This window comes from Lepisma saccharinum, chromosome 20 (genome assembly GCF_977018435.1).
Source record: "Lepisma saccharinum chromosome 20, izLepSacc3.1, whole genome shotgun sequence".
NCBI lineage: Eukaryota > Metazoa > Arthropoda > Insecta > Zygentoma > Lepismatidae > Lepisma > Lepisma saccharinum.
The window spans coordinates 55,783,031-55,809,255 of record NC_139248.1 but is presented as its reverse complement, the minus strand read 5'-3'; the positions used below and the strand labels follow the sequence as shown (position 1 = coordinate 55,809,255).

General features: G+C 38.9%; 1 protein-coding gene across 8 annotated transcripts in view; it reads right to left on the bottom strand.

Annotated features, from left to right (window-relative positions):
- Positions 1-26,225, bottom strand: part of enok (histone acetyltransferase enoki mushroom) — a 328,184-nt gene that overhangs the window by 137,273 nt on the left and 164,686 nt on the right. For 3 of the 8 annotated variants that reach the window (XM_083141493.1, XM_083141501.1, XM_083141498.1), the window contains exons 1-2: positions 5,045-5,197; positions 3,437-4,203 (exon numbers count right to left, since the gene is read on the bottom strand). In XM_083141493.1, coding sequence (XP_082997619.1) covers positions 3,437-4,021 — 585 coding nt within the window. In that variant the 5' untranslated portion in view covers positions 4,022-4,203; positions 5,045-5,197. Of the gene's footprint in view, positions 1-3,436; positions 4,204-4,455; positions 4,476-5,044; positions 5,198-5,414; positions 5,499-26,225 lie in introns of those variants that run through there. The other 5 variants (XM_083141499.1, XM_083141500.1, XM_083141494.1 and 2 more) reach the window with 4 other exon arrangements.

Here is a 26,225-nt window from a genome sequence, read left to right as displayed (position 1 = left end):
CTAATCTATGAAAAATTGTTAATTTCAAACTCAAATTTGCCTATTCAACTTCAGGAGAACTTATCTTGCAATAGTCCTCCGTCTGACAAGATAGATTATTCTGCAAAGGCCACTAAAAAAGTAAATGGATTGATTCTTTCCCATCTTCAATAAAAATAGAACCTATACTGTGGAAATCTTGCCTCAGAGCATTTACAAATATGTATAAATTCAATGGGATTTGGAATAATAAAAGTTGAAACTTTTCACGTCTACGGAGAAAAATTCAAACAGAATTCACGTCTAATTCCCAGAGCCAATAATTCACGTATAATTCCCGGTGAGTAGCCATCTTGTTAGTGCAGATAACACATAAACTGATCGGTTTTGATGCTGGAAATCCTGTGGTCCCAGTTTGCAAATAGAACATACAAATTGTATGGTTGCTCCCATGCAATTCCTTTGAAGTTGTACACCTACTTTCATGTTATTTAAAATATTGCAATTACAATACAGTGAAATGCACTTATCGGTTAAGCAAATGTGCACACTAAATGAAAATTATCATTGTTCAATTAGCAATTTCATGTCATGCAAACTTTCAAATATCCATAAACAAATAACAAGAGTCAAGTGGAGATTTAATAAACTGAGATAGGCGTCAAACTGAAAGTTGGGGTAATAACTTGCAACCACCAATTACGAAAACACACCTCATGATGACAATAATACACAATCAACCGCAACACACTGAACACGGAAAATTATTTGTCTTACTGGCTTGTTTATCAAGTCATCTCTGAGCAAAGAATACAGGGAAAATACGTAAAATAGTCATTACAAAACATGAAAGACTCCATTAGCCACTGTTTCCAAAACAAGGGCCTGTATGCAGGAATAAATTAAAATGCGATCAGCCAACCATAAGGTATGACCACATTAAACAAAATTCATAATTTAGTAACCTCTATAATCTTCAAGGGGCCTGATTCAAGATGTCAACTCACAATTCTCTATCAGCACATGATTATCCGGACTCAATTCAAGTTACTGATATCACAAATGTTCTGCGGTATGGTAATCTTCCACAAAAATACAAGAAAAAGGGGGAACCTCATGAATAAAATTCTCAGAATGCTGTGCAAAGTAAACTGAAATACACTCACACTTCTTAGGTAAATGTATATTGTGTATGGAACACTGCAAAAACTAAATGGAGAAATATGTATATCCATGGTAAGCCTATACAACAATCAAAACTATGATTCCCACAGGGCATACATACTGTATTTTTTTAGAAAATTGTCGAAGCTAGTCCACTATATGCTCGGATAGACTAATCTGAACTGAACCTACAGTTTACAGCAGGATCAATAAAAGTGTGCAGTGCACCTTCATTGGGAATCTCTTGATTACAAGGTGACAGCATAACCACTACATCATTGAGGAGGCATTATCATTTTTCTCACAGAGCTCTCTGAGTATTCAGTCTCCTACTAAATGAGTACTTTTGAATGTGAATATCCTGCCTTTCCTTCCCCTAATTGCAGTTTCACTGAAAACCTATTATCAAACTTTGTGTTGGTCGATATGAGCTTATGATATTTAAGACTTGATTACAAATATTCACAACCTAACATTGAATATTATACAGGAACAGTGCTTGAGAACTAGTATAAGAACTATGTTTGGTAACGGTTCCAAATGTTTAATTTTTTTCAAAGTTTCCTAGCATAAAGACGAAGTATAACAGAATTGTGGAAATCATTGTTGCACTAAATTTCAACCTTGGTGAAAGTAATTATCCATGTTTGGACTTTGGAAAAGACCAATTAATCGGTAAAATAAAGACGTAGACTACCTTACGCAAGCATCCAACTTCCCCACAAGGCAGTTTTCATTCATAGAAGCCAGAAAAAGTACCACACAATAGTGATAATGATTGTGAAAGTAAATTTGAAGCTTCCTGAAAGTAATTAGCATTGTTTGCAATTCTAAAAATTCCAATTTATCTGCGAAAAAAGATGTAAAAGGTACCTTATGCAAACATTGTCATTTTCCACGGATAAGCTATTCCACAGACTACTACTCGATTCTGGCTCTCAAAGAGGCTACAAATGGTGTCATGTTCCACTACGAAAGCATTTAGGGACATTATTTCAATGCTAAGAGCCCTTACACTTGGCCTGCCTAACCTAAACGAAAGCATTTAGGGATGTTCTTGACAAGTGGAAACTACAAATATCTCACTGCACAGTCAACAGTCAGATTCAGAAAACCCTTCGCACCCCACGCATGTGGCCTAGATGGCAGTAGATGTCCATAACAAAGATGACACTATACGAATGGCTGGTGGCAAGAGAAGAGCCCTATAGGAGTATACAGAAGTGAAAAACCATTCCCAAGCAAACACACAGCAAGTATGTGTTACCAAGACATAAATAGAAATCGAACCATGTAAAAAATGTGTGCGTAGAATGATGAAATCACAAACAAAAGGAACTTGGGTCTGTGTTTGAGTGTGGTGTTGAGAAGTCATAATAAAAAAATAAAATATCATCCCTCCACCCACCATGAATGGGACACTTACACATCTTACATGTGCATAATGTAATTTTTCATGGTCCGAGTTCAGATTCAGGACCATGTATTAAAACGAAAGTCTATGTTTGGCAAGACCAATTTGCAAGTTTGAAAAATATGAAAAATACACTACTCAAGTACCAGTGTGTGTACCTTAAAGCTCTGAAGATGGTGACAATGTTGCACACATGTTCAGAAAAGAAAGGAACATATGGATACTAAGTCAAACCTAATCCACTTAAACTGAAAAGACAGCAGGCACCATAAGTAATAAGACTGCAAATAAGCTATTATGAACACCAAAGATCATGTAAACATGCAGAGACAATATCATGTCGATTGTACAAATACTTGCAAGCTTACTTCCATTATGGAAAAAATAAGAAACACCCATGTTACACACTATGCCAGCAGTATAATGATTCCCAGAAAGTCAATGATTGTCATTTGATTCATGTGGACATTGTGTGCGATTAATGATGGTATCAGAACTTCCATATTTTGCATGCATATTGATATGTCAAGTAAAAAGATTACTCACCACGTGAGGTTTAAAGTAGAGTTTACTTTCATTAATCACATTCCACAATATCTAGCAATACACCACCACAACGTAAACAAAAAAAAAAAAAGATCAAGACAGTAAATACTATTCCTTGTGGATATATTAATTATCCAGTACATCAAATTCCCACTGTAGGCTTATGAATAAGCCCCAGCATGATTGTTGCAAGTTCACAGAAAAAATAATTCCTATTTCAGCAAAGATCTGTATTACACATGAAATACGCATAATAAATGTAAAACATATGTTCATTAGTTATTAGTCAGTTATGTGATAAAAAAAAAATCGCTTTGCAAGATAAACACTTACCTTTGGATGATGCTTCTGCACATGTGTGTAAACATCCTTATGGCTAATACTTGGAGAACGATTCACTCCTGATGATGTTGCTACAGGTAGCTGTCTTCCCACAACACGAAAGAGTCTACCATCCTGAATAATTTGTTCTTTTGCCACAGCACGCTTCACAGAAAGCCTCAATAATGCTGAGAAGTCAACATCTGAACTCAATTCTAACGTATGTGACTGACGAACATATTTTTCAATGCTTTTCAGTGTCGATCCATCCCGTTCACCAAGCTCACGAATAGCTTTCACTATCACCTTCGACAAATCTGTACCTTTTGTCACTTTTAGTTGTCGACTCAACACACCTGGGTCTTTGTACGAACTTTGACCCTTGTTGAACACTTTCAACACAGAGCCTTCATGTACAGCACTTTCCAAGTGTTCAACAATTAATTCATCACTGCAGTGATGTTGTTGTCTTACTGCATGACATATACGTTCAACAGAGGGTCTCTGTTTTTGATGCCTGATTTTATGTATAGCATCAAGAATCCACTTGAGCCATGTGACATGGCTCACAGAACCACCACTGTCATGGTCCTTCATGTTTACGTTGGCCTAAGAGGCCTTAAAAAAAACACGCACACTTGTTCTTAGAAAATAATAAACAACACTTAACGCTCACATGTTTTGCACTGCTATCTGCCGGCACTGGGCGGAAATCTGTTGTTGACTCCCGCCTCTTGGCCGTGTTGTCAGTAGTTTCAGCACTGCTACCACCTCGCGACCTGAGAAGAAAAAATACGCCATCAGTTTCATCCAAAATAATAAAAAATACACAACACCACCCGCCACTGTTGATCTTCGACACATAAAATAACCATATCACACATATCGAACCAAACACGCTTCTAATATTTGATATTCCTCAAAGACGTATTTATTAACAAATTTTAATAAGTGTACAAAGGAAATTATAATCATAAATGAACGTAACACATTATCAAGTGCAAGGATAATTAACTATCACGAGAAAATACTTCGGTATACGTAACGCCGAAGCTGTTGGCGAGAAGAACGGCAACTGCCTGGTCTCCCTCCGCCCGAACCGAGAACTTCCCTCAAACTTCGCATACCGATGCTAAACCTAGTGCGCAGAATTCCGCATCTGAAATACTCGACTATTTCCGTGTATATATCCACTCTCTCACAAGAACTAGGCAATACGGCAATGCACAGCACGAATCGCATATGTGTGCTGTAACTTGTCATTACCACCCGAAGCTAACTGCGTCACAGCAGAACGACCATTTTGAAAATCATATAAATGCTAGCATACTTCTCCGTCACTGTCCGCCATCTTGGGCGGTGTGTCGTACAATTTAATATTGTTTTAATTTCCTAGCATGACACAATCACGTTTCTTCATTATTATATGCTTCACAACATGCTAGTCATACTTTCTACCTTACTAATAATATATCAAATATACGGACAAAGGCGTACCATAGGACAAAACTAAATGATACGGAATGGCTTTCGGATTCCAGTCAATCTACTTCGGCACGCGTGCAGAAAAGCGATCTTAAATTTATTTCATTCTGAAAAGTGTCAACAAAATTACCGTACCTTATGAATGATTCTCTTGCAATTACTGCTCCTTCACACACCTTTCTAAATACCCGTCCACTTTACTGCTTTCTTCTATAAGTAGTAAATTGTAACACAAACACTACAGATCACCGATTCAACAAAGATTACCACTTCTGACAAGATGGCTGCCGCGCATCTCTAGACAGCAACGTAGGCGACCAGATACGGGAGAATCTAGAATCTAATCATCCGAAAGTGTTATATGTTGCAATAACAAGTTAAATGTGAACTGTTCCGCCTTCAATCTTTGTGGATGTCAAGTCCCTTTTTGAGATGCTATATTTAGCAACGTGTTACTTATTTTTTGTGTCTTTTTGAACATCAAAATATACTTTATATCACTCACCTTAGACATAGTTACGTCAGATAATCCTTTCGCGGGTACTCAGCTTCACAAAAATAAATATGGTACGCTTAATTTGATTGGCCTCTAGTGTTCATGATGCTTTATCATTGGATAAATTCTTCATATTAGTGGTAAGAAGAGCTTGAGTGTGACAAGGTTGGGAATGGGGGAACTAAATGCTTCCTGCGCTTGATGCAAGAAAAAAAAATGTAAGCTACTCTATTCGCTCCAACATGACTCTGGAAGATTCGTTCGTCACATCATGCATGTGCGAACAAGTTAACGAGTTGTATGACTTCGACATGCGAGCAATATTTTACAATACAGTGCTTGCAAATGCCAAATAAATACTTCTTCTTCTTCTTCTTCTGACCCTGTCAGACAAAACACTGTCGACTTTGGCCAATGTTTCTGTATTTATACTATGGGACATCATTAGTCTGTGATATGGGATTTCTGTTACACAACTTTTCCTTACAATACGCAACACATGACACTAAACAATCTTCAATTTTTACACTTTTACATTCTATGTTCTGTTTATAATTCAATTTGACATTTTCGAGCGTATCCATATAAAATCCAAATAATTGGTATTGATAAATCAGATAAAAGAGAAAGTAAAGATATAGGAAATGGAATTTTTAATCTTATCAGATTTTTATATAATATGTTTCGTTGGTGAGAGAATTTATCACATTCCAAAAATAAATGTTGGGCATCTGGATTATCTTTACCACATGTACAATTTTGTTGATGTATAATACCTATTTTCGCTAAATGAGCTGGTGTACGTACATGACCAGTTCGCAATCTATTAATAAAAACTATAACCTGTCTTGGAAGAGGACATCTGTGGAACCATGGTTGACTTGCATCAAATTCCGCCAGCCATCTATATGTATGACCTACCATCGTCAATTGTTCCTTGCACCAAATTTTCCAGTGATTTTTTATTTTAATTTTAACTCTAGGTAATAGATCTGTATAAGGGAGTCTGATGAAAGATATTTGAGGTAAATCCCTTGCTCTCTTAGCGTACATATCTGCCATATTATTACTCTGGTTAATGTGATGTGCCTTGACATATGTAAACTGAACAGTAATATTTTTAGATTGTGCTTGTTGAGTTAATTGTATAATCAATATAATGAAAATAGATTGACGACATAGTTGAGGATATGATGATGTTAGTGCCTGTAAGACACTTAACGCATCTGTTAGAATGAGTATTTTTTTATAGTTATTTTGTATGGAATAAGTTAATGCACGGTAAATAGCATAGCATTCTGCTGTAAAAATTGTAGTGTCTGCTGGTAACCTAAATATTTGGTGTTGATTCATTTCAGGAATATAAAACGCACAACCTACATCCTGAAATTTTTTGGATCCATCAGTATATATGAAAATTAAATCTGGCCATATTTCTCTATACCGAGCGTGCTGACCATGATCTAAAAATTGGACGTTAGCCTGAGCATAAAGAGGCAACTCTAATTTATATACTGGAGGTGAATGATATGTGAAAGAATTTTGATACGCGTCAGGATCCATACAATAACAATGAAGAAAATAAAATTTCGGGTTGATCGGATCTATAACATTCATAATTGCCCACTGTTTTTGTGTTTCAAATAGCAAATTAAATGGATGATTATGATTCTCCCAGGTTTGAAAAAGAAATTTATTTGTTAATTGTTTGCGCCGATGAGATAGAGCCATCTCTCTATTTTCCATATAAACACTTACGTTTGGACTAGAATTCATCAACCCAGAGCAAATTCGTAATGCTTTGCGTTGTAGTACATCAATTTTTTGTAACTGTTTTGAGGACGCACCACCGTAACTGAAAGCCGCATACTCAAATAAGGAACGAAAGCAGTTTCTGTAAAATAGTAACATAATTGTGGGTTGACTGCCCCACTTAGTAGTTGCCAATCCACGAAGAATGTTTAGTACAGATTTCCCTCTATTTATTAAATAATCTATATGCAGTTTCCAATTATTTTTACGATCGAAATGAATTCCTAAATATTTACATGTAGATACCACTGGGATGTCAGAAATATGATTAATATTATTAGGAAATACATTTTGGCTACGAGAATTAAAAATCATAACTTGAGATTTATTAAGGTTGAAAGATAAACCTACTTCATAAAACCATGCTTGAAGTTTATGTATTAAACGTGTCATGTCTATTAATCCCTGTGTTGCTTGTGGAGTAATTTTGTAAAAACAGAAATCATCTGCATACTGAATAAGTTCAAAATCCTCCAATTGTTCATTGTGTAGAGACTGTGTGTATATATTAAATAGTATAGGACTGAGTGGAGCTCCTTGTGGAATTCCTGTAGTTGTGAATCTAGGCCCCTGGATAGAATTTTGAAACCAGGCAAAAATTTTTCGATCAGCATATAAATTCCAAATTAATCTGGGAATCATAGGAGATATATCTATTCTTTCTAGTAATTGACAAAGTTGCATCAGTGGTACAGCATCATAGGCTTTTTCCACATCGATAAATAAACTATAACAATAGGAATTCATAACAATGTTATTTTGAATTACAGCGTTGAGAATTGCAATGGCATCTTGACTACTATGTTGTAATCTGAAACCAATTTGCGTAGGGGGAAAGAATCGTTGTTTTTCTAAAGTCCACATAAGACGTTTTTGTAGCGTGCGTTCGAATAATTTTTCCAATACTGAAATTAGAACTATTGGTCTGTAGGAACGGGCATTTGATGGTGGTTTATTCGACTTTAATATAGGAATTACTACATGTGTTTTCCATTCTGAAGGTATACTACCCCCGGTATATGTTTTATTGTAAATAGCGACTAAAATATCAAATCCCCTTTTAGGTAAGCTCTTTATAGCTTGGTATGGAATTCCATCCATTCCTGGTGCTGAATTTTTAACTCTATGTAGTATATTATGTAATTCTATGACAGTCACAGTTGGAAACTCTCTTGTAAAAATTTGTTGTGGAACCAGAGGAGGTTGATATTCTATATTTACTGAAGGAGGCGCAATCATGGAGAGAAATTCATTTTGCCAGGTTACATCAATTGTCTGTTTCCTGCTTAGTTTCGGGTGTCTTAAAGAATTAAATTTTTTCCAGATGAGTTTTATAGGTTCAGCATTTCCTAAAGAGTTACAATAATTTATCCAGGCTATTTTTTTGGCTTTTTTGAAAGCTTTTTTAGCAAGAGCCTGACTTCTCTTCCAGGCAATTTTGTGGGTAATTGTGGGTCTGCTAGCAAATGTTTTCTCATCACGTTTACGGTTCTGTTTAGCAGTCTCGCATTCTGGTGTCCACCAATATAATTGTGGGAATCTATGTGTATCTTGCCCTTTTGAACGTACACCTACGATATCCAGAGTTTTTGTAATTAGTTGTATAAATTGAGAATACGAGATATCAGTATTAGATCGTAAATTTTCTGATAATATCAAGGAGTCAATTGTTGTGGAATACAATGACCAATCAATAAGGTTAGTCTTCCAGCGTCTAAGGAGAGGTGTATTTCGCGGGATCTGTACATTATACATAAATCTTCCTTGAACATGTATGGGTAAGTGATCACTTCCACGCATATCCTCATCCACAAACCAGGTAAGTTGGGGGAAAATTTCATCAGACACTATGGTTAGATCTATCACAGAAGGATTATTTCCGGATCGAGGAATATGTGTTATGGAACCATCATTAAGTATGATAAAATTATTATGTTCTATCCAGTCCACTAAAATCTGTCCTAAATGATCTGATCGTGAACCGCCCCACATTGGATGATGCCCGTTAAAATCTCCTATACAAATATAAGGGCCTGGAATATTGTCCAGAATACCTTGAAAATCTTGTAGTTGAATTTTTTGAGATAACGAATTCGAAGGTATGTAAAAATTAATAATACTGAAATAAAAGTTTTGTATTTTTATGCGCACTGCTATGATTTCTACATGATATCTGTTTACTATATTAATTTTTGGGTATAAAAAAAGAGTTTGGTGGGCCACACTCTCATGAATGTGTATGCTCACACCTCTTTCATTGTGTTGAAATGGCGGACCTATAGTATTATAATATTTTAGATTGTAATTCTCGTATTGCTTTCCTTTAGTCTCTTGTAAACAGAGAATTAAAGGATGGGATTCCTCAATTAGTTTATTTAATTCGATTTTACGTGCGGAAAAACTATTTATATTCCACTGAATTAAAAATTCCATTCCCTACAATATACTATTAATTTTTTCCCCTTTGATTCCTGGATTTATGAAATTAAGTTTTGTAAAACAGTCAAGAGATTCCCTGTTAGCTCATGAATATGTTTAAGTAGTGGTTGTTGTCTTCTAAGTTCTGATATATTTATTAGTGCCGACCACAGCTCTGGCAAAGTTTGCATTAACGATTTATACAGTGCCTGAAGATTTTCCGCTGGAGGATTTGAAATGATCTGTCTATTTGATGATCTATGCTCATGTGGATGTTGCTCAATGTGATTGGATCCAGACTGGGGTTGCGCATTTCGTCCAATTGGGGGTGATGGCGTATTCTCCTCGTCTTCGGATAAACTGTCAAGTGATGAAGATTCATAAAATAGCTCTTTAGGTGGTTTTGGAGTTTTTCGTGTCCATATATTACTTCTACGTGAGTGCAGCCCATCTTTGCTCACACTCGTGTGATTTTTCTGTTTTCGCATTGAGGGTTGCGAGGATGTAACTATTTTAGGAGTTATTGACTCTCTAGTTGTCACAGATATTAATGGGCTTGCCATTGTACATTGGATGACCTCAGCGTGAGAGGGGAGCGGTGGAAATTGTTTAGCAGTTAATGGAGGAGCCAAAATATCTCTTCTGGTTAGAGGTGGTTTATATGTCCCCAATATTTTTGCCTTAGCTTCAAAATAAGATAAGTTTTCCTCCGCCATCCGCGTCTGTATTTGCTGTTCTATTTGTCGTTGAGGGCAATCTGGGGATGTAGCTCTATGATTACCTCGACATATGACACAAATAGGAACTTCTGTGCAGGAATCTCCATGTTTTTCTTTTCCACAGTTGATGCAGATTGCTTTTGAACGGCAGTTCTTAGTTTGATGCGCATAGCGGAAACAGTTTTGACATTGTAAGACAGACCTCGTTCTAGGTCGGACCTCAAAAATTTCACTGTTTACTAGTATTCTTTCTGGTAAGACATTACCCTGAAAGGTTAGGCATATTAATTTTGTGTCTCTCAGATCGAAAGAACCCGTATTATTCCATACTTTCTTCTGCATACGCCTCGCGCTGATGACTGGGATCGCCGATTGCACTCCATCCATAATGTCTTGTACACTGATATCTATGCCAACTCCGAAAATAAGACCGTCTCGCTGTACAAGAGCTTGAGGAATTCTAGCTCGAACCTGTAAATCTTTATGATACATTTCGTTTTGTGTGAAAGCATTTGCAGCTTTTGCATTTGGAAAAGTCACACGGACTCTATTTTTACCACACTGTTCGATCAATTCTATGTCTAGTCCTGCCTTTCGAAATTTATTCCCTAAACTGCCACCGGACAGTTTTCCTATATTTTTTCCTGTTCCCTCTAACAGTACTATATATGGACCTGATTGTGCATTGTCATATGTGTACTGTCGTGATGGAGAATTTTCATTCTCGTTCGATCGGATGATTTTATCTGGTTGGGCAGTTGATTCTGAATCCGCCGATCTCTTTTTTGCACGATGTTCTTGTTTTTCTTCCTCCCCTTTCATGATAGCATCCTCGTCATTCACTCTTGATATATTAGTCTGTAGAAAGACGGGAGTTTCACCACCGCTTAATGCTAATAGGGTATCAGCAGCACATAGGGTTGCTTCTTCCCCCATTACACTGATTAACAGCGTTCAGGTGAGTCAGTTTATCGTTACCACTACTATACTCTTATTTACACAAATACACACACTAAGTTAATAAATCCAAATTAATTTTCACTTCGAATACCTCACAAGAGGTATTTTATAATCAAACACGTAATAACTACGAAATAAAAACCGGATAACACAATCACGATCCGAAAAACCTCGTAGCCGAACACAAGCTCAACGCCATTTTTTTTCACTTCCGCCAAATAAATACACATCTGTGAATAATGTCGTTTGATGTATTAATTGCGCGCCCGTTATGGTCGATTGTTTCTGCATTTTGACCCTACAGGTATCACAAATTTAACCACGGGAGACTGCCAGAGTTGGCAACTCACGATCCTAAAAGAAGGTTGTCGGTTCGACCTACGCGCGTGGCATGTGAGAAATCATATTGAAAAATTAGTGTATTAATATGTAAACAACTGTGCATTAAATATTCTCCTTCTGTAATGAAAATAAAGAAATGACACCGTTAAGAACATTGAAAAAGGAAGGAAAGTGTGTACCCGAAACGAAAATAGATACTGGATGATTATCCAGCCGAGGGAAAGGGGGCGTGGAGCAAGTAGAATGAGAAAGGCTGCAATAGGCCCTTCTGGCCCGTAAAATAATTTCCGCCCTCTTAATGTTATTGTCAGTTTGCATTTTCGCAAAAAAAAAACAGATTTGAATTTTGTCTTGCTTTCTGAATATCGCTACATATTCGGCGTGCGCTGATTATATTATTTTGATTGTGTACATTCAGATTTTTATTTTCAATTTTTTTGAAAATATGTACAATTTATTGCCATTTTACATTTTATGAATGAAGTAATTAATTCTGAAGATATGAAAAAAATAAAATTATTGTACATGAAGAATATAAGACGTCTCTCGATCAGCTCTAAACTACATATTATATATTTTCACTTTTTTAAAACAATCTTACACTTATTTGATCAAATGTTGATGCAATTATTCAATTAATGCAAAATGTTTGTTAAACCAATGAGATGAGTTTGGACCAGTTATGCCTTTCCATTACATGTGGCCATGCTTAAAATGTACAGTTCATAATACAAGGCTCCACAACATCAATACAGGTGCTACTTGGAGTGGTATGACTTTATCACGTGCACTACGTTCCTACACGCAATATTCCTGCACAGCTGTCATTTGAACAAGAAGTTCTCAGAAGCCACGTGTGTTTGTTTACATTCACTCCCTTCTTACATCGGACAGAAAATAGGGGTCGCCAGAACAACTGCGAAAGGAATTAAGCGCGATAGTGAAATTTTGCGCTTAATCATTTCCGTCTCATATCTTCGCTCTTGTTCCGTTCGCTTTAATTCCTTTCGTGCTTATTCCGGTTTTTAATTTTGGTTTCGCGATTAATCCGTATCGCTGTAATTCCTCTCGCCCTTAAACATTTCCCGTTTATTCCTTCGCTTCTATTCCGTTTCGCCGTTGTTTCGTGCTTAATCTCTTTCGCGGATATTCCACCACCTCGAGAATACGACTTTGCAGTTAAGTTGCTTTCTCTCAAATTCTACTCCCCATCCAAAGTTAGGACAAGATATGTGTAATTAAATGAAAGTGACTTGCAGGAGGAAATATTGGCATGATTAGAAAAATGTGTTTAAGAAAACCACAGATGGATGTCGGGATGGGGGAGGGGGGCGACGGTCGATTCGCCAGAAAATCGGCGTTCAAGTTACCAAATTAAAAAAAACATACTGAATATAATTTCCCCCTAAAATATAAATCTATTTTGAACGAGGTGTGTAAAAGTTAATAACAAAGGACAATAATTATGCATTTCAATACATGACCTTTGAATGCAATGAATGCAAGATAATAAATAGGAACAGTTGTGCAGGAGATTCACTCATCTAGTGGGTCGAGTAGAAAAGTCTTCCAGGTTTATTTTTATGTTTATAAAAAAATATTGTTATAACAATAATCGTAAGCATAATAATAATTATTATTACAAATGACAGACACACAGAAAGAAAGGCAGGTTGCGAGACTAAAAGAAAGATAAATGACACATGCAGAAAGAAAGAAAGGGAGGTTGAGAGACTAAAAGGAAAAGAAATGACAGACACAGAGGAAAAAAGGGTGGTCGAGAGACTAAAAGAAAGAGAAGTGACAGAAACAGAGAAGGAGAAGGAGGTCGAGAAACTAAAAGAAAGAGAAATGACAGAAACAGAGAAAAAAGGGAGGTTGAGAGACTAAAAGAAAGATAAATGGCAGAAGCAGAAAGAGAGATAGGGAGGTCGAGAGACTAAAAGAAAGAGAAGTGACAGAAACAGAGAAGGAGAGGGATATCGACAGACTAAAATAAAGATAAATGACAGAAGCAGAAAGATAGAAATGGAGGTTGAGAGCAGGGGCGGCGCCAGAAATTTTCGACCGGGTGGGCAGAAGCTCCTTATTGATATATTAGGGTGGGCAGTATAACTGTAAGACCATGTATGTGTCCGTAAGACGTATTTATACCCCTCTCTCTTACACTCCCGATTTTCCTCTTACGTCTTTTCCCTTTCCTTGTTTTCCTCTTTTTTCTTTTCTAATTATTCTCGCATCTTGTTCCATTTCCTTTCGCTTTGTCTCTGATGGACACAATTATTTCAGCGAAGTGTTTACACATGCGCAGCCATACCCCAGCCATACATTCTAATCACATTCTTTCATGCATGTTAATACAGTGAAATAAATGTGAATTAGGTTTAAGCTTGTGTTGCAAATACAAGGCACACACTTGATTTTATGCATTCGGCGACGATGATAGAAAGTGCGATGGTAGACAATCGTGAAGTTTCTCGTAATTTAAATGCATGTTCCTGAGCATTGTATTTTCATCGTATGAGTTTTTGACTGAAAAAGTTTTCTTACTCCTTGGGGGTCACTTTTCTTAGCTTACAAGGTTTGTACAACTGAGAATCTATCTGAATATTTGTAGTAGCGGCGATTGGGTGCCAACAATTGAGGGGTAAGGACAATATACTTTTCTTGGTAGGAAAGGCTTAGCATAAAGAGACCATAGTGCGGGTGCAAAAAGTGGCAAAATGTGGCGGCGGAACTGCATCCCCCACTTCTCGCTCCTCCTAATCGCCACCACTGAATGTTTGGATTAAACTGAACGTCTTATTTGGAGGGCCTCCCCCATGGCGCAGTGGTAGCGTCATTGCCTTGTAACCAAGGAGTCCCGGGTTCGATACCCGGTGGAGGCACAAGTGGTTCGGATCCCACTTTAAACTGTAGGCCCAGTCCCGATTAGCCTTACTGTGCATAAAGTGGACTTAAAACACCAACTCTAAAACCAAAAAAGTCTTATTAGGAATGATTTAAAACACACACGGAAATCAAATTCTTTGTACATTGTCCATGAAGTATTCCTAAGCTAATGAAAGGCTATTTTGACAGAATATCACTCCCAAACAAGTAAGGTCAAAAGATCTGTTCAGAATTGAAGAGATTATTAGCTAAGTTGCTATTCGTTTTCTGAACTCTCATGTTACTAATGCGGGAGAAGCAATACACGTATGGTTGGTTACATGAACATATTTTTTGAGGTAACAAAATGATTTAGGACACAAGAAATTCATCGAAGTTGATCATCGTACCAATAATACTTCATCTATTTTTCATTGGGTTGTATGGCGTGACCATTTCGAACACACTATAATGTCAACCTCTATCCTGTGCAGCATACCCTGGAAACTTTATTCTTTCAGGGCAACGAGTTCCTGGCGCTTGGAACCACTGTCAAATTAATAATTTATGAGGGTTTGTATTCTGAGTGTCAGCTTGTGTTTGTTTTCGCCTCTTCCTAACTTTAATCTAATCACCGTTGAACCTTATCGTCATCATTATCAAAATTAGCAGAAAAATGACTAACCTTTAAACAGCCAATGGGTCATATATGACCCATGGTGCCGATTACAACATTCACGTGCTTTTAGGACCTTCATACTTGTATCTGAGGTTGTAAACGCTGACAGATGTTGAGATAAGACTTTGAAATGTCATATGGAAGAAAACCCACCCCCTCCCCCTTTCTCTAATATGCAAATTAGCTATTTTTAGCCAAAATGCAAATTGTACATATTGCGTCATATTTCAGCTTGTATGAAAACTAGAACTTGAAACAAGTTTCACTTTGTTGCAAAAGGTCTATTCTTTGAAAACAATGCAAAAGTTTGCGCCCTTTTTCCAAAATAACGGGAGAAGAGGGGGCGAACGCGATTTTTTCATTGAAATTTGGGGACTTGGCCCCTCCCAACCCCGTTTTTCTCACCGTTGGGTTTTCTAAATTGTACACGGTCGCGTGCTCCGATGTTTTTTGTTTCAAACAAAAGTTATCCGAAGTAGATTGCTCAAATAGTCTCAGAGATATAACGTTTTTCTGAAATAAGTGTAAAAATTTAAAAATCGCGAGCAAAGACCGCCGCGAGAGAGGGGTTACTTTCGAAAACCGGCTCGGCTGTTTAAAGGTTAAATATAACAAATCAACCACAACTTACTCTTCCAAAAATGGAGTTGCATTAGTTCATACCTCTTAGAAAGCTGAGATGGTAGTTTCAATTGCACAGCGTTTCATTAGTGGATCAAGTCAAGGTAGCTAATTCCGTGAACAATGATGTTGTTTTCCGAAAGTCTCAAATATTTGTCTCAGGCAATCACCCTCCTAAAATGGACGCATCTTCTGTGGTGATAAAATGCCACGTTTGGTGCGAGTTCTTTCTGTATATTTTTCCCCAAAGGCATAACGCTGTCGCATTACAATGAAGACGTCCTGTGTTCGACTCCCCCTCCTCTGGTGGAAGCACAATGCACACTGGTTCCACGTTAAACTGTAGGTTTAGTCCCGATTAGCCTATTTGAGCATAAAAGTGGATTTAAAAACAAACTAATAAAATGATCTTCTGGATACTTCGTGACATAACTTTTTTCTTTACTTCAGCTGCATCTACAGATTCTGTTGACATTTTCGGCTGATTCATGTATGGAACGAGGATTTCTAAATAGGATAAGCCACTCATTAGCAATTGAATAATTCTGTAGCTTTTTCCATACATAACTGGTTTATTAAAATTTATTCACTTCAGTATTGTAGTGATAATTGTGATTCCTTCTTATTAGTAGAATGAATATAAAGTTGATATTTCGCATACCATATTGATATTTGAAGATAACAAGTATATAAAAATTTTAATGAAATAAAAAAGGGACACTTCTGGAATTTTAATGCAGAGCTAATTAAAACTATATTATACTCTCTAGCATAAATAAACCCGAAGGTTTATGGCTTCAGCAACAGAAGCCTTCCATCTGTCCCTATTCGGGGCAAGATCAATACAATCATTTCGATCCCTGCCGATTTCTTTTAGGTCCATCTCAACGTTATCCCTCCATCCTCGTTTTGGCCTTCCTACTGGTCTCTTACCATCAGGTTTCCCAACAAGAATCCTGTAAACTATTTTTTCCTCTGCCATTCGTGTCACATGGCCTGCCCATCTAAGTCTTCTTGATTAAATTATTCTAATAATAATAATTAAAAAATCAAAATAATGTATTGTGTTGCCGGAGGAAGTAACGCTAAGATGGTGTTTTTATTTGTTTATTTGGAGATTATTTTAACCATACCCAGGCCGGAATTTATATACGTAATGTGGAGGCTCGGAGCTGCAGTCCACAAGTTCAACCTAAATTCTGATCTAATCTTGATCATACCCTGCATAATTTTGAACCTCCTAAGCCTACTAACTGCTTTTAATCATGGAAGTATTAATTTGATCACAGTTATTGTTTCAATATTTACTTTCACTTTCTAATGACAAAATTGGCTTTTTATGGGTTGATAATATGTGAATATTTCTAGCATAGATAATATTCACAAGTAAAATAAACATGTTATGAACACCAGAATACACTTATTTATCGAATTATTTATATATCTCCAAGTATATGTACTTATTGAATTTGATTGGGTGGGCAATCGGGTGGGCACAAGAATTTTTGGGTGGGCGCTTGCCCACCCGTGCCCACCCCTGGCGCCGTCCCTGTTTGAGAGACTAAAAGAAAGAGAAATGAGAGAAACAGAAAGGAAGAAATGGAGGTCGAGAGACTAAAATAAAGATAAACGACAGAAGCAGAAAAGTAGATCAAAAATGTGACTCCCAGGCCAACTCTGATTTCTTGACCAAACGACTACAAAAAGTTGAAAAACTCACTTTCTCTCCCCGTTCCGCGCCTTATTTATTGCGCTGACGATGTTTCACGGGCGCAAAAAGGCAGTGATGAGTGAAAGATGAGCTCTCATCCTCTCATCCTTCTCATCCTTCTTATTTCTCTTATCCTCCTCTCATCCTCCTCTCATCCTCTCATCTTCCTCTTATCCTCTCATCCTCTTATTCTCTCATCCTCTTATTTTTTGAAAGATGAGTGCACCTTATCGTAATTTTCCAAGTCTGGGACCAAATGTTTATATATCGTGATCTTCGTAAACCTCTCCTCTCATCCTCTCATCCTCTTATCCTCTCATCCTCTCATCTTTTGAAGGATGAGTGCACCTTATCGTAATTTTCCAAGTCCGGGACCAAATGTTTATATATCGTGACCTTCGTAAACCTCTCTTCTCATCCTCTTATTCTCTCATTCTCTCATTCTCTCATTCTCTCATCCTCTTATTCTCTCATTCTCTCATCCTCTCATTTTCTCATCCTCTCTATTTTTAGAATATTGTCGTCAACATTAGAGATGAAGTTGGAGTGCTGGAATCAACGGGGCCAAATGTTTATATATCGTGACCTTCGTAAACCTCTCTCTTGGGGGAACGATGTGGCATATACACACGCGCGCGCTCTCATCTTCTCATCCTCTTATTCTCTCATCCTCTCATCTTTTGAAAGATGAGTGCACCTTATCGTAATTTTCCAAGTCCGGGACCAAATGTTTATATATCGTGACCTACGTAAACCTCTCCTCTCATCCTCTCATCCTCTCATTTTTGAAGGATGAGTGCATCTTATCGTAATTTTCCAAGTCCGGGACCAAATGTTTATATATCGTGACCTTCGTAAACCTCTCTCTCGGGGAGGGAACGATGTACCACCCACACACACACACACACGCGCGCGCGCGTATGCCTCTCATTATTTTCCGTATTGTGACGCAAAACAAACAAAACAATAATTGTTGTTGTTTTTTTTAGGATCCCTGGCCCCTATATAACCTCGCCAGGGGTGCGTGGTGGCGGCGAAATCATCACGAGTTTAGATTTGTACTGCGAATGTTGTCAAAAATTTAATCAATGTTGTTTATTCTCGATGCTAGAATCTTACATAGATTATTCTCTAAAAAACAAAAATCGATAATCCTATGCCAAGCCCCCAAGGCATTCAGGCAATTTCGAATGTTCGCGTGGATAGCGACGCTCGGTAGAATTTTTCCTGTCCCTGTGGAGAAATTGTGGAGAAATTGTGTTTCGTCGCTCAATGTAACATTTTCATCACGGACCAAACTATCCACAGCAACCCCTCCCCGAACCCATTCACCTTGCATCCTCTTCCGCCCGAAGAGATTCTATTTTTTTTTTAGCTTTCCCACGGTCCTGAATAAAAAATCCATCACATCCCTGATAACAATAGAATCAGAAGCGGATGCGGCGGAAGCAAACACAGCAGCATCTTCCGCTTTTTGAGTTTTGTGCTGGGGATCGTCCGTTTCACACACCACACCCTGACGGGGCGTGGAATAGAGGCCGAGGGGAAATGATCGACAATACATGCATGGGTGGAACTGTCAACGTCCTGTTTATTGTTATTTGTCCCCCACAGGATATTGTGCGTATCACAAAAGTTTTTTGTTGAAAAAAAAATATAGCATGAATGAATTAGTCAACAAGAGTTTTATTTGCTAGGATATTGGCTATAGCCCTCATTGTGTTTTCACCAAAGAGAGTCGCGTGGAGTAGGAAGGAGAGAAGGAGAAAAAAGGAGAGGAGTTCCTATATAACGTACCAGTTTCTTTTTTTGTACATTATTATCATAGTGAACGTCAATCGTGGGAGTTCAGTATTTTTTAATTTGTTTATCTGGCAGTATACATATATATCATCGTGGAAGTTTTAGTGAGCTACAAGTTTTTATTTTGAAGTTTTTCTATCTCTCTTGAAAGGTGAACGTCAATCGTGAGAGTTCAGTATTCTTAATTGTTTGTCTGGCAGTATACATATATATCATCGTGGAAGTTTTAGTGAGCTACAAGTTTTTATTTTGAAGTCTCTCTCTATCTCTCTTGAAAGGTAAGTTTTTATTTTTTCATGATATATTAATATTTTTTGTTTTGCGTCTGACACACACATATTCAGAGGAGTCATAAAAAATTGACACACACTTACATGTCGCATATTTTTTACCTCCTACAACAGTGCACACACATACATACATACATACATACTGTTCCCGTCTAATATATATATATGTGGAAGGAAAAAATGTCTAGCATTTTTTCAATTTTTTTTCCTTCTGTTTCAGTGCGCTTTCCACTACCACCACCACAACCCCCCCCCAAAAAAAATTTCTCTGTATATATATAAATAACAGAGAGAGAAAAGAATGGAACCGCAACCAGGTCCCTCCGGTTTTTGCGGGAAAGTGGCATGTCGCAACTGTGGGAAGTTGATTTCTAAACCTAACATTGCTAGGCATTTGAAAAAATGTCGTCTACCGGATCATGATGTCGTAGTCCCGCCGGCAAAGAAATCTCGCATTGATGCACATGAAGGCAGTGCTTTGAATAAAAGTGCACGCATCATAACGTATAAATCTGGAAGCGATGAAAAGTGTGACTCGAGCATCTTCCTCAACAATGTGAAATCTCTGGTAGTCGATAAATTACGTGATTGCCTCGTCAATGTTGCAATTAAAATTCATCTCGTCTTGACCCTGCTGTATGAGAAAGTTGTCTCGTCCGAGTCAAGCACTTTTAGTTTTTACGTAGGGTGTGAAGCCTTACACGATGACAATAACGAGGATCTTGACGAGATAGTGACACGGCTATTTGATCACCTGACACAAAAACAAGAAGAGTTTGAAGGTAGAGGAAGTGGATGGAGTCTTTGCGGTCGTAGCCACATGTTAGAACTTAGAGTCTGCAATTTCAAACCATTACGTAGTGTTAAAAAAAAACAAAAAACAAAAAAAAGCAAAATGCAGTGTTGAACATACAAAGTAATGATCAGAAGAGTTTCCTATGGTCTGTCATCGCCGCATTACACCCAGCTAATAATCACCCCCAACGCCTGTCCAATTACAGAGAATACGAGGGAAGATACGAGAATATGATGAGAGGAATTTCCTATCCTGTGCCCCTGAATAAGATTAATCAAATTTTAAAAAACTATAGAGAGGAAAAAGGAGAAAATATCGATATTTCTGTTTTTGGGATTGACGATTCCGCCAATATTCGTGTCTTAAGACCTGCTAGAAGCCAGAATAATGTAATTCGACTCTTGCTTGTAGATGGCCGTTACAGTTTGATACGGAATTTCTCACGATTAGTAGGAAGACAGATGAGCAAGAATCGGGATAAGATCGAAATTTGCGATCGATGCTTGAGAATTTTTCGCGGGGGTAAGAAGATGAAAGAACAGCACAAGTGTTTTGGCTCCGTGAATGCAGAACCCGAAGATGTCATGCCGGAACCCGGAACCAAGATGAAATTTCAGAAACACCAGGCTCTTCTCCACCATCCCGTCGTTTTTTATGCCGACTTTGAAAGCTTCCAAGTTCCTATGACGTCTTGCAACCCTGATCCCTCTACCTCAAGCACGATCCAAATTTTTCACCACGAGCCTTGCAGTTTCTCCATCTACGGAGAAAAATTGAATGATGTCATCTTGTATTGCGGACCTGATGCGGCAAAACATTTTGTTAAGAAGATAGCGGAATGCGCGAGAGAACTTGCACCCAGCCTGAAAGGCTCTTACGTTTCTCCACCTGCTCTCACGACGGAACAACAACAGAGACATGACGCGGCGATAAGATGCGAGGAGTGTAACCAGGTTTTCACCGCCGAAAATTACAAGGTCGTCCACCATGACCACCAGAATGGATTATTCCTGAGCACCATCTGTAATTCGTGCAATCTCAAAATTAAGGAGTCGCATTTCGTTGCCGTGTTTCTGCACTACACGGAGAAGTACGACACGCATCTCTTCGTCAAAGAGCTCTACAACATAACTTCTCGAATCAGGATCATTCCGAGAACGAGTGAGAAGTATATTGCGGTAAGAATTTGGATCCCTCTCCAAGAAGGAGGAAGTGTGGAAGTGCGAATCCTGGACTCTTACAATTTCCTGTCCTCCAGCCTCGCAAGCCTTGCATCTCAACTTGGCGACGAAGATCTTGTGGCCACCAAGCAAAAATGTTTTTCGGGGAGAGATGAGAATTTGAATCTGTTGCGTCGCAAGGGCGTCTACCCCTACGAGTACGTCAACGATTTCGATAAATTTGACGAGACGGAACTTCCACCCCGGGAGGTATTTTATTCTCATCTCACGGAGGACGTCTGTTCCGAAGAGGACTACGAACACGCTCGTAGTGTATGGACGGCATTCAATTGCCAAACTTTTCGCGATTATCACGATCTCTATCTGAAATTGGACGTGACTCTCCTCATGGACATTTTCGAATCGTTTCGTAAGAGATGCATCGCGATATACAAGTTGGATCCTGCGTATTTCTTCACGACGCCGGGGTTGACTTGGGAATCGATGATGAAATACACCAACGTGGAACTAGGACTCATCGCAGAGAAGGAACAGTATGCTTTCATGGAGAGTGCGATACGCGGTGGCATCGTCCAATGTCCCCGACGCCATGCTCAGGCAAACAATCCTCATACGCCTGGTTACGATGCATCGAAGCCCAACACCTACATTGTCTACTGGGATGTCAACAACCTGTACGGCCACTCCATGTCCCAGTGTCTTCCCATCAGCGACTACGCGTGGATGACCGAAGAGGAACTCTCCTGCGAAGATTTTCTCAACTGGAGGGAAGATAATGAATGGGGCTGTTTCTTGGAAGTGGATCTCGATTATCCCGAAACGCTTCACGAGAAACATCACGGATTGGCCCTGGCCCCCACCAAAAAAAAGCCACCTGGAGGATCATCGGCGCCAAAACTAATACTAAGCATGGAGAACAAGCGGAATTACATTCTGCACTACCGACTCCTCCAATTTTACATAAGTCACGGCTTGCAGTTGAAGAAAGTTCATAGAGGATTGAAGTTCCGACAGAGCAGGTGGCTGGAACCCTACATAACCGAGAACACGCGACGCAGAGCGCAATCGACATCGCCTGCAGACAAGGATCTGTACAAACTGTTCAATAACGCCATCTACGGCAAGACGATGGAGAACGTGCGTAATTACATCGATGCAATGTTGGTCACGGACGAAAAGAAATTTGAAAAGATCGTCGCGTCCCCCTACTTCAAAAACTTCACCAATTTCGACGAGAATCTAGTATTCGTCGAGAGGAACAAGAAGCAAGTGATGCTCAACAAGCCGATTGCCATAGGTGCCACCGTCCTTGAACTATCAAAATTGCACATGTACCAATCGTACTACGATCAGTTTCAACTTTTTTATGGAGATAACATCCAAATATGTTACATTGACACGGATAGCTTCATTTTTCTAATCCAAACACCAAGCCTCGAACATGATCTGACTAAGATGAAGCATCTGTTTGATTTTAGCAACTTACCATCAGACCATCACTTGCATTCGACAGAAAATAAAATGATCATAGGAAAGTTCAAAGATGAAGTTGGCGGGGAGTACAGCAGGGAATTTGCGGGGCTTCGTGCCAAAATGTACTGTGTAAAGATTGCAGAAGAAAAAGAGATCAAGAAAGCGAAGGGGGTGGGAAAAATAAGTACCAGCAAATTTAGCATGCAAGACTACAAGGAATGCCTTTTTCATGGTAAAAGGCAACTCAGCACCGATCATCGCATTGCAAGTAAATTGCATGATTTGTACACGACGCGCGTAACCAAGGTCGCATTGGATGGCAGAGACAACAAGTTACGTGTTCTTGATTGTCAAATCCACACGAGAGAGTGGGGCCACTACAATAAAAGCGATAAATGTGACGTGTGTTAACCGTAACCCCATAGCCATGAAGTCCGCTGTGTCTTTTGCCATTCTTCTTCAAAAACATACGGAGGAAAAGAAGAGCCCTCGGGCGATGAAAAATAAGAGTTGAATTTAATGAGCCTCGGTTTGGAGCGGGCTTAACAACATAATAACAGCTTGCAACTTTTCATCGCCCGAGGGCTCCTCTTTTCCTCCGTATGTTTTGAAGAATAGCAAAAAAGCTCAATGTGTTAAATAACTAACAAGGACAATGAATCTTTTTGGTTTCCGCAAAGAAAGCAACATGGACACTCCATTATTAAATTCCAATAACCTCTTACCTTCCATGTTATCTAAACTCAATGGTCTACTAATTGTACATCTTAATAGTATATGGACAAAAATAAATGACGATGTGGGCAAGATGTTTTATGTTTTTAATAACAATTTACATTTATATGAAATTCCGATCGATGGGAAACTTCAAATCACCGTGAATCCGGAGAACACAGGCGAAATCAAAATTTCTACCGGCAAAAACATTTTTCGAATGAAGCACGACAAGGTACTTTCTAACATGTCGTACGATGTGTCTGCAGGAGATTATCTTTACGTGGAACTCCTAGGAGATTACGACAAACTCGTTCCTCTCTTCGTAGAATTACGAATCGTCTATTCTATTATAAATAACCATTAACCAAAAATGCCTAACGACATTTTCGGCAACACCAAGCGTGTAGACCATGCAGAAGAGATTCTCATGCTGGACGTTCGAGTTAAGAAGTTGAGGACCGATTTGATCGCTTTGCAGGAGACCTTAAACAAAAGTTTAGAGTCTGAGATCGCTACGCTCCAAACGCAATGTCTCGATCCCATTCTGAAAATCGATTCCGAACTGAAAACACTGATAAAAAATTATGTTGACGTACCTTCTTACGACAACATTCAAAATATACAGTTGAGCATGGATTCGCTTCAAAATGATTTGGCCAAATTACAGCAATTTCAATCGAAAAATGAAGATTTGGAAAAATTGAAACTCGAAATCGAAGAGCGAACTTCCGCAATAGAAAAGAATTTCTCTGAACTTCAAACCGTCGTGAATGATATTGATGTAGAACGCTTGCAGGTCGTTGTTTCCAAATTACAAGAAGAATTCACCGGCACGTTGGAAGAAATCAAATCCAAGTTGCAGACTTTGGAAGATACAATGACGAACCTACCATCGTCGGACGAACTGCAGGTCATTGGTAAAAGCGTCGCGAACATAAAAATTCAACTGGAGGCTTATCAAGATTTTGAACACATTCAAACCACCATCGCTACGCTTCAGGCGTCTCTGGAGTTGATCAACGAAGAAATTAAAAATATTCACGCTGAAGCAAGTGTGTTGACGAGTATTCAGGACACGTTAAGCACGGTTCAGCAGAAGATCCAATATTTGGAAAACTTGAACGTCGAATCCAATCTTACTCATTTTCATCACGTACTGGACAACATACAGGGTGACTTGGAATCGTTACGAACGAGCGTGCCTTCGAGCGAAGATTTGGAAAAATTGAAAACGGCGGTGACGGCACTATCAGATTCGAGTGACATCAAAAATTCGTTGAGCGATCTCGAGAGTAGGGTGGGCAATCTCCCCACCTCCAAAGAATTACACGCTTTGAAAAGGAACACATCACGTATGCTGAAACGACTGGAAACGGAAACGGCGAACGTGGAACAGATTCGAGACGAACTTGCTTCGCTGGTGTCGACGCTGCCCACTTCGCAGAGCGTCGCCGACCTTCACACGCAGTTTACAGAGATGCGAATCATCGTGAATGATCTTACCGAGAAGAGCTCGAAATTGAATCAAATCGAGAACCTTCAGAACATTGTGGTCAACATCAGAGATCAAGTTGGAGTGCTGGAATCAACGCAGGAATCGACGCTGGCCTCTTTCGGTGCCAAGTTGCAAGAACTCAACGAAAGCTACAAGCAGTTGAACGTGGAAGTGAAAATCAAACCGTCATTTTCTACCGTAACGGATACCATAGTCGAGCATTTGGTGCCCGTACAAAACACACTGGGTCAGCTTCACAGCAACCTCGTTAGCATCGATACTAAATTCGCTAAACTCCATTCTCTGCAAGCCATCGAAATTAACAGCGTACCCAATCAACAGAGAATCTCCACGTTCGTCGAAGGTAACAAACTGTACATGCTGCATCCTTATCATCCGTACTACAAGTTTCTCCTCGATGGCACGATTCAGGTAAACGAATTTTCGTACTGGTCTCACGGCAGAAAAGCTAGTGTTCCCACCATGACTTTGATATGGAATCGTGGTGTCCAGAAAGCAGGAAACATTCCTCTGGCGCGTTGGAACGAAACGCGCAACATATATGAAATACAGGAAGACGAAGACCTTACCGTTTTCGACGTGAGTGCCGGCGATAAGCTGATCGTTCAAAACACGAGCGAGGTGCCACCCTCTTTGAATCCCATCACGCTGGTGCTTCTCTTCAAACGTAATCTCTAAAAAAAGAATGTCAAGGCAAGCCATCGTCCAAGAATTGCATAAACCTGCACGCCGCAACTACAAACGTTTGGCTGTGGTAACCAAGGGAATCGACGACCTCTGCGAAAGCGACCTCGTCGAAATGAGTAGCGGCAAGTTAAAAAACCTACATAAATTGAACAAGGGCAACAAGTACCTCCTCACCGTCATAGACACATTTTCGAAATTCGCATGGGCTCTACCTTTGAAGGCGA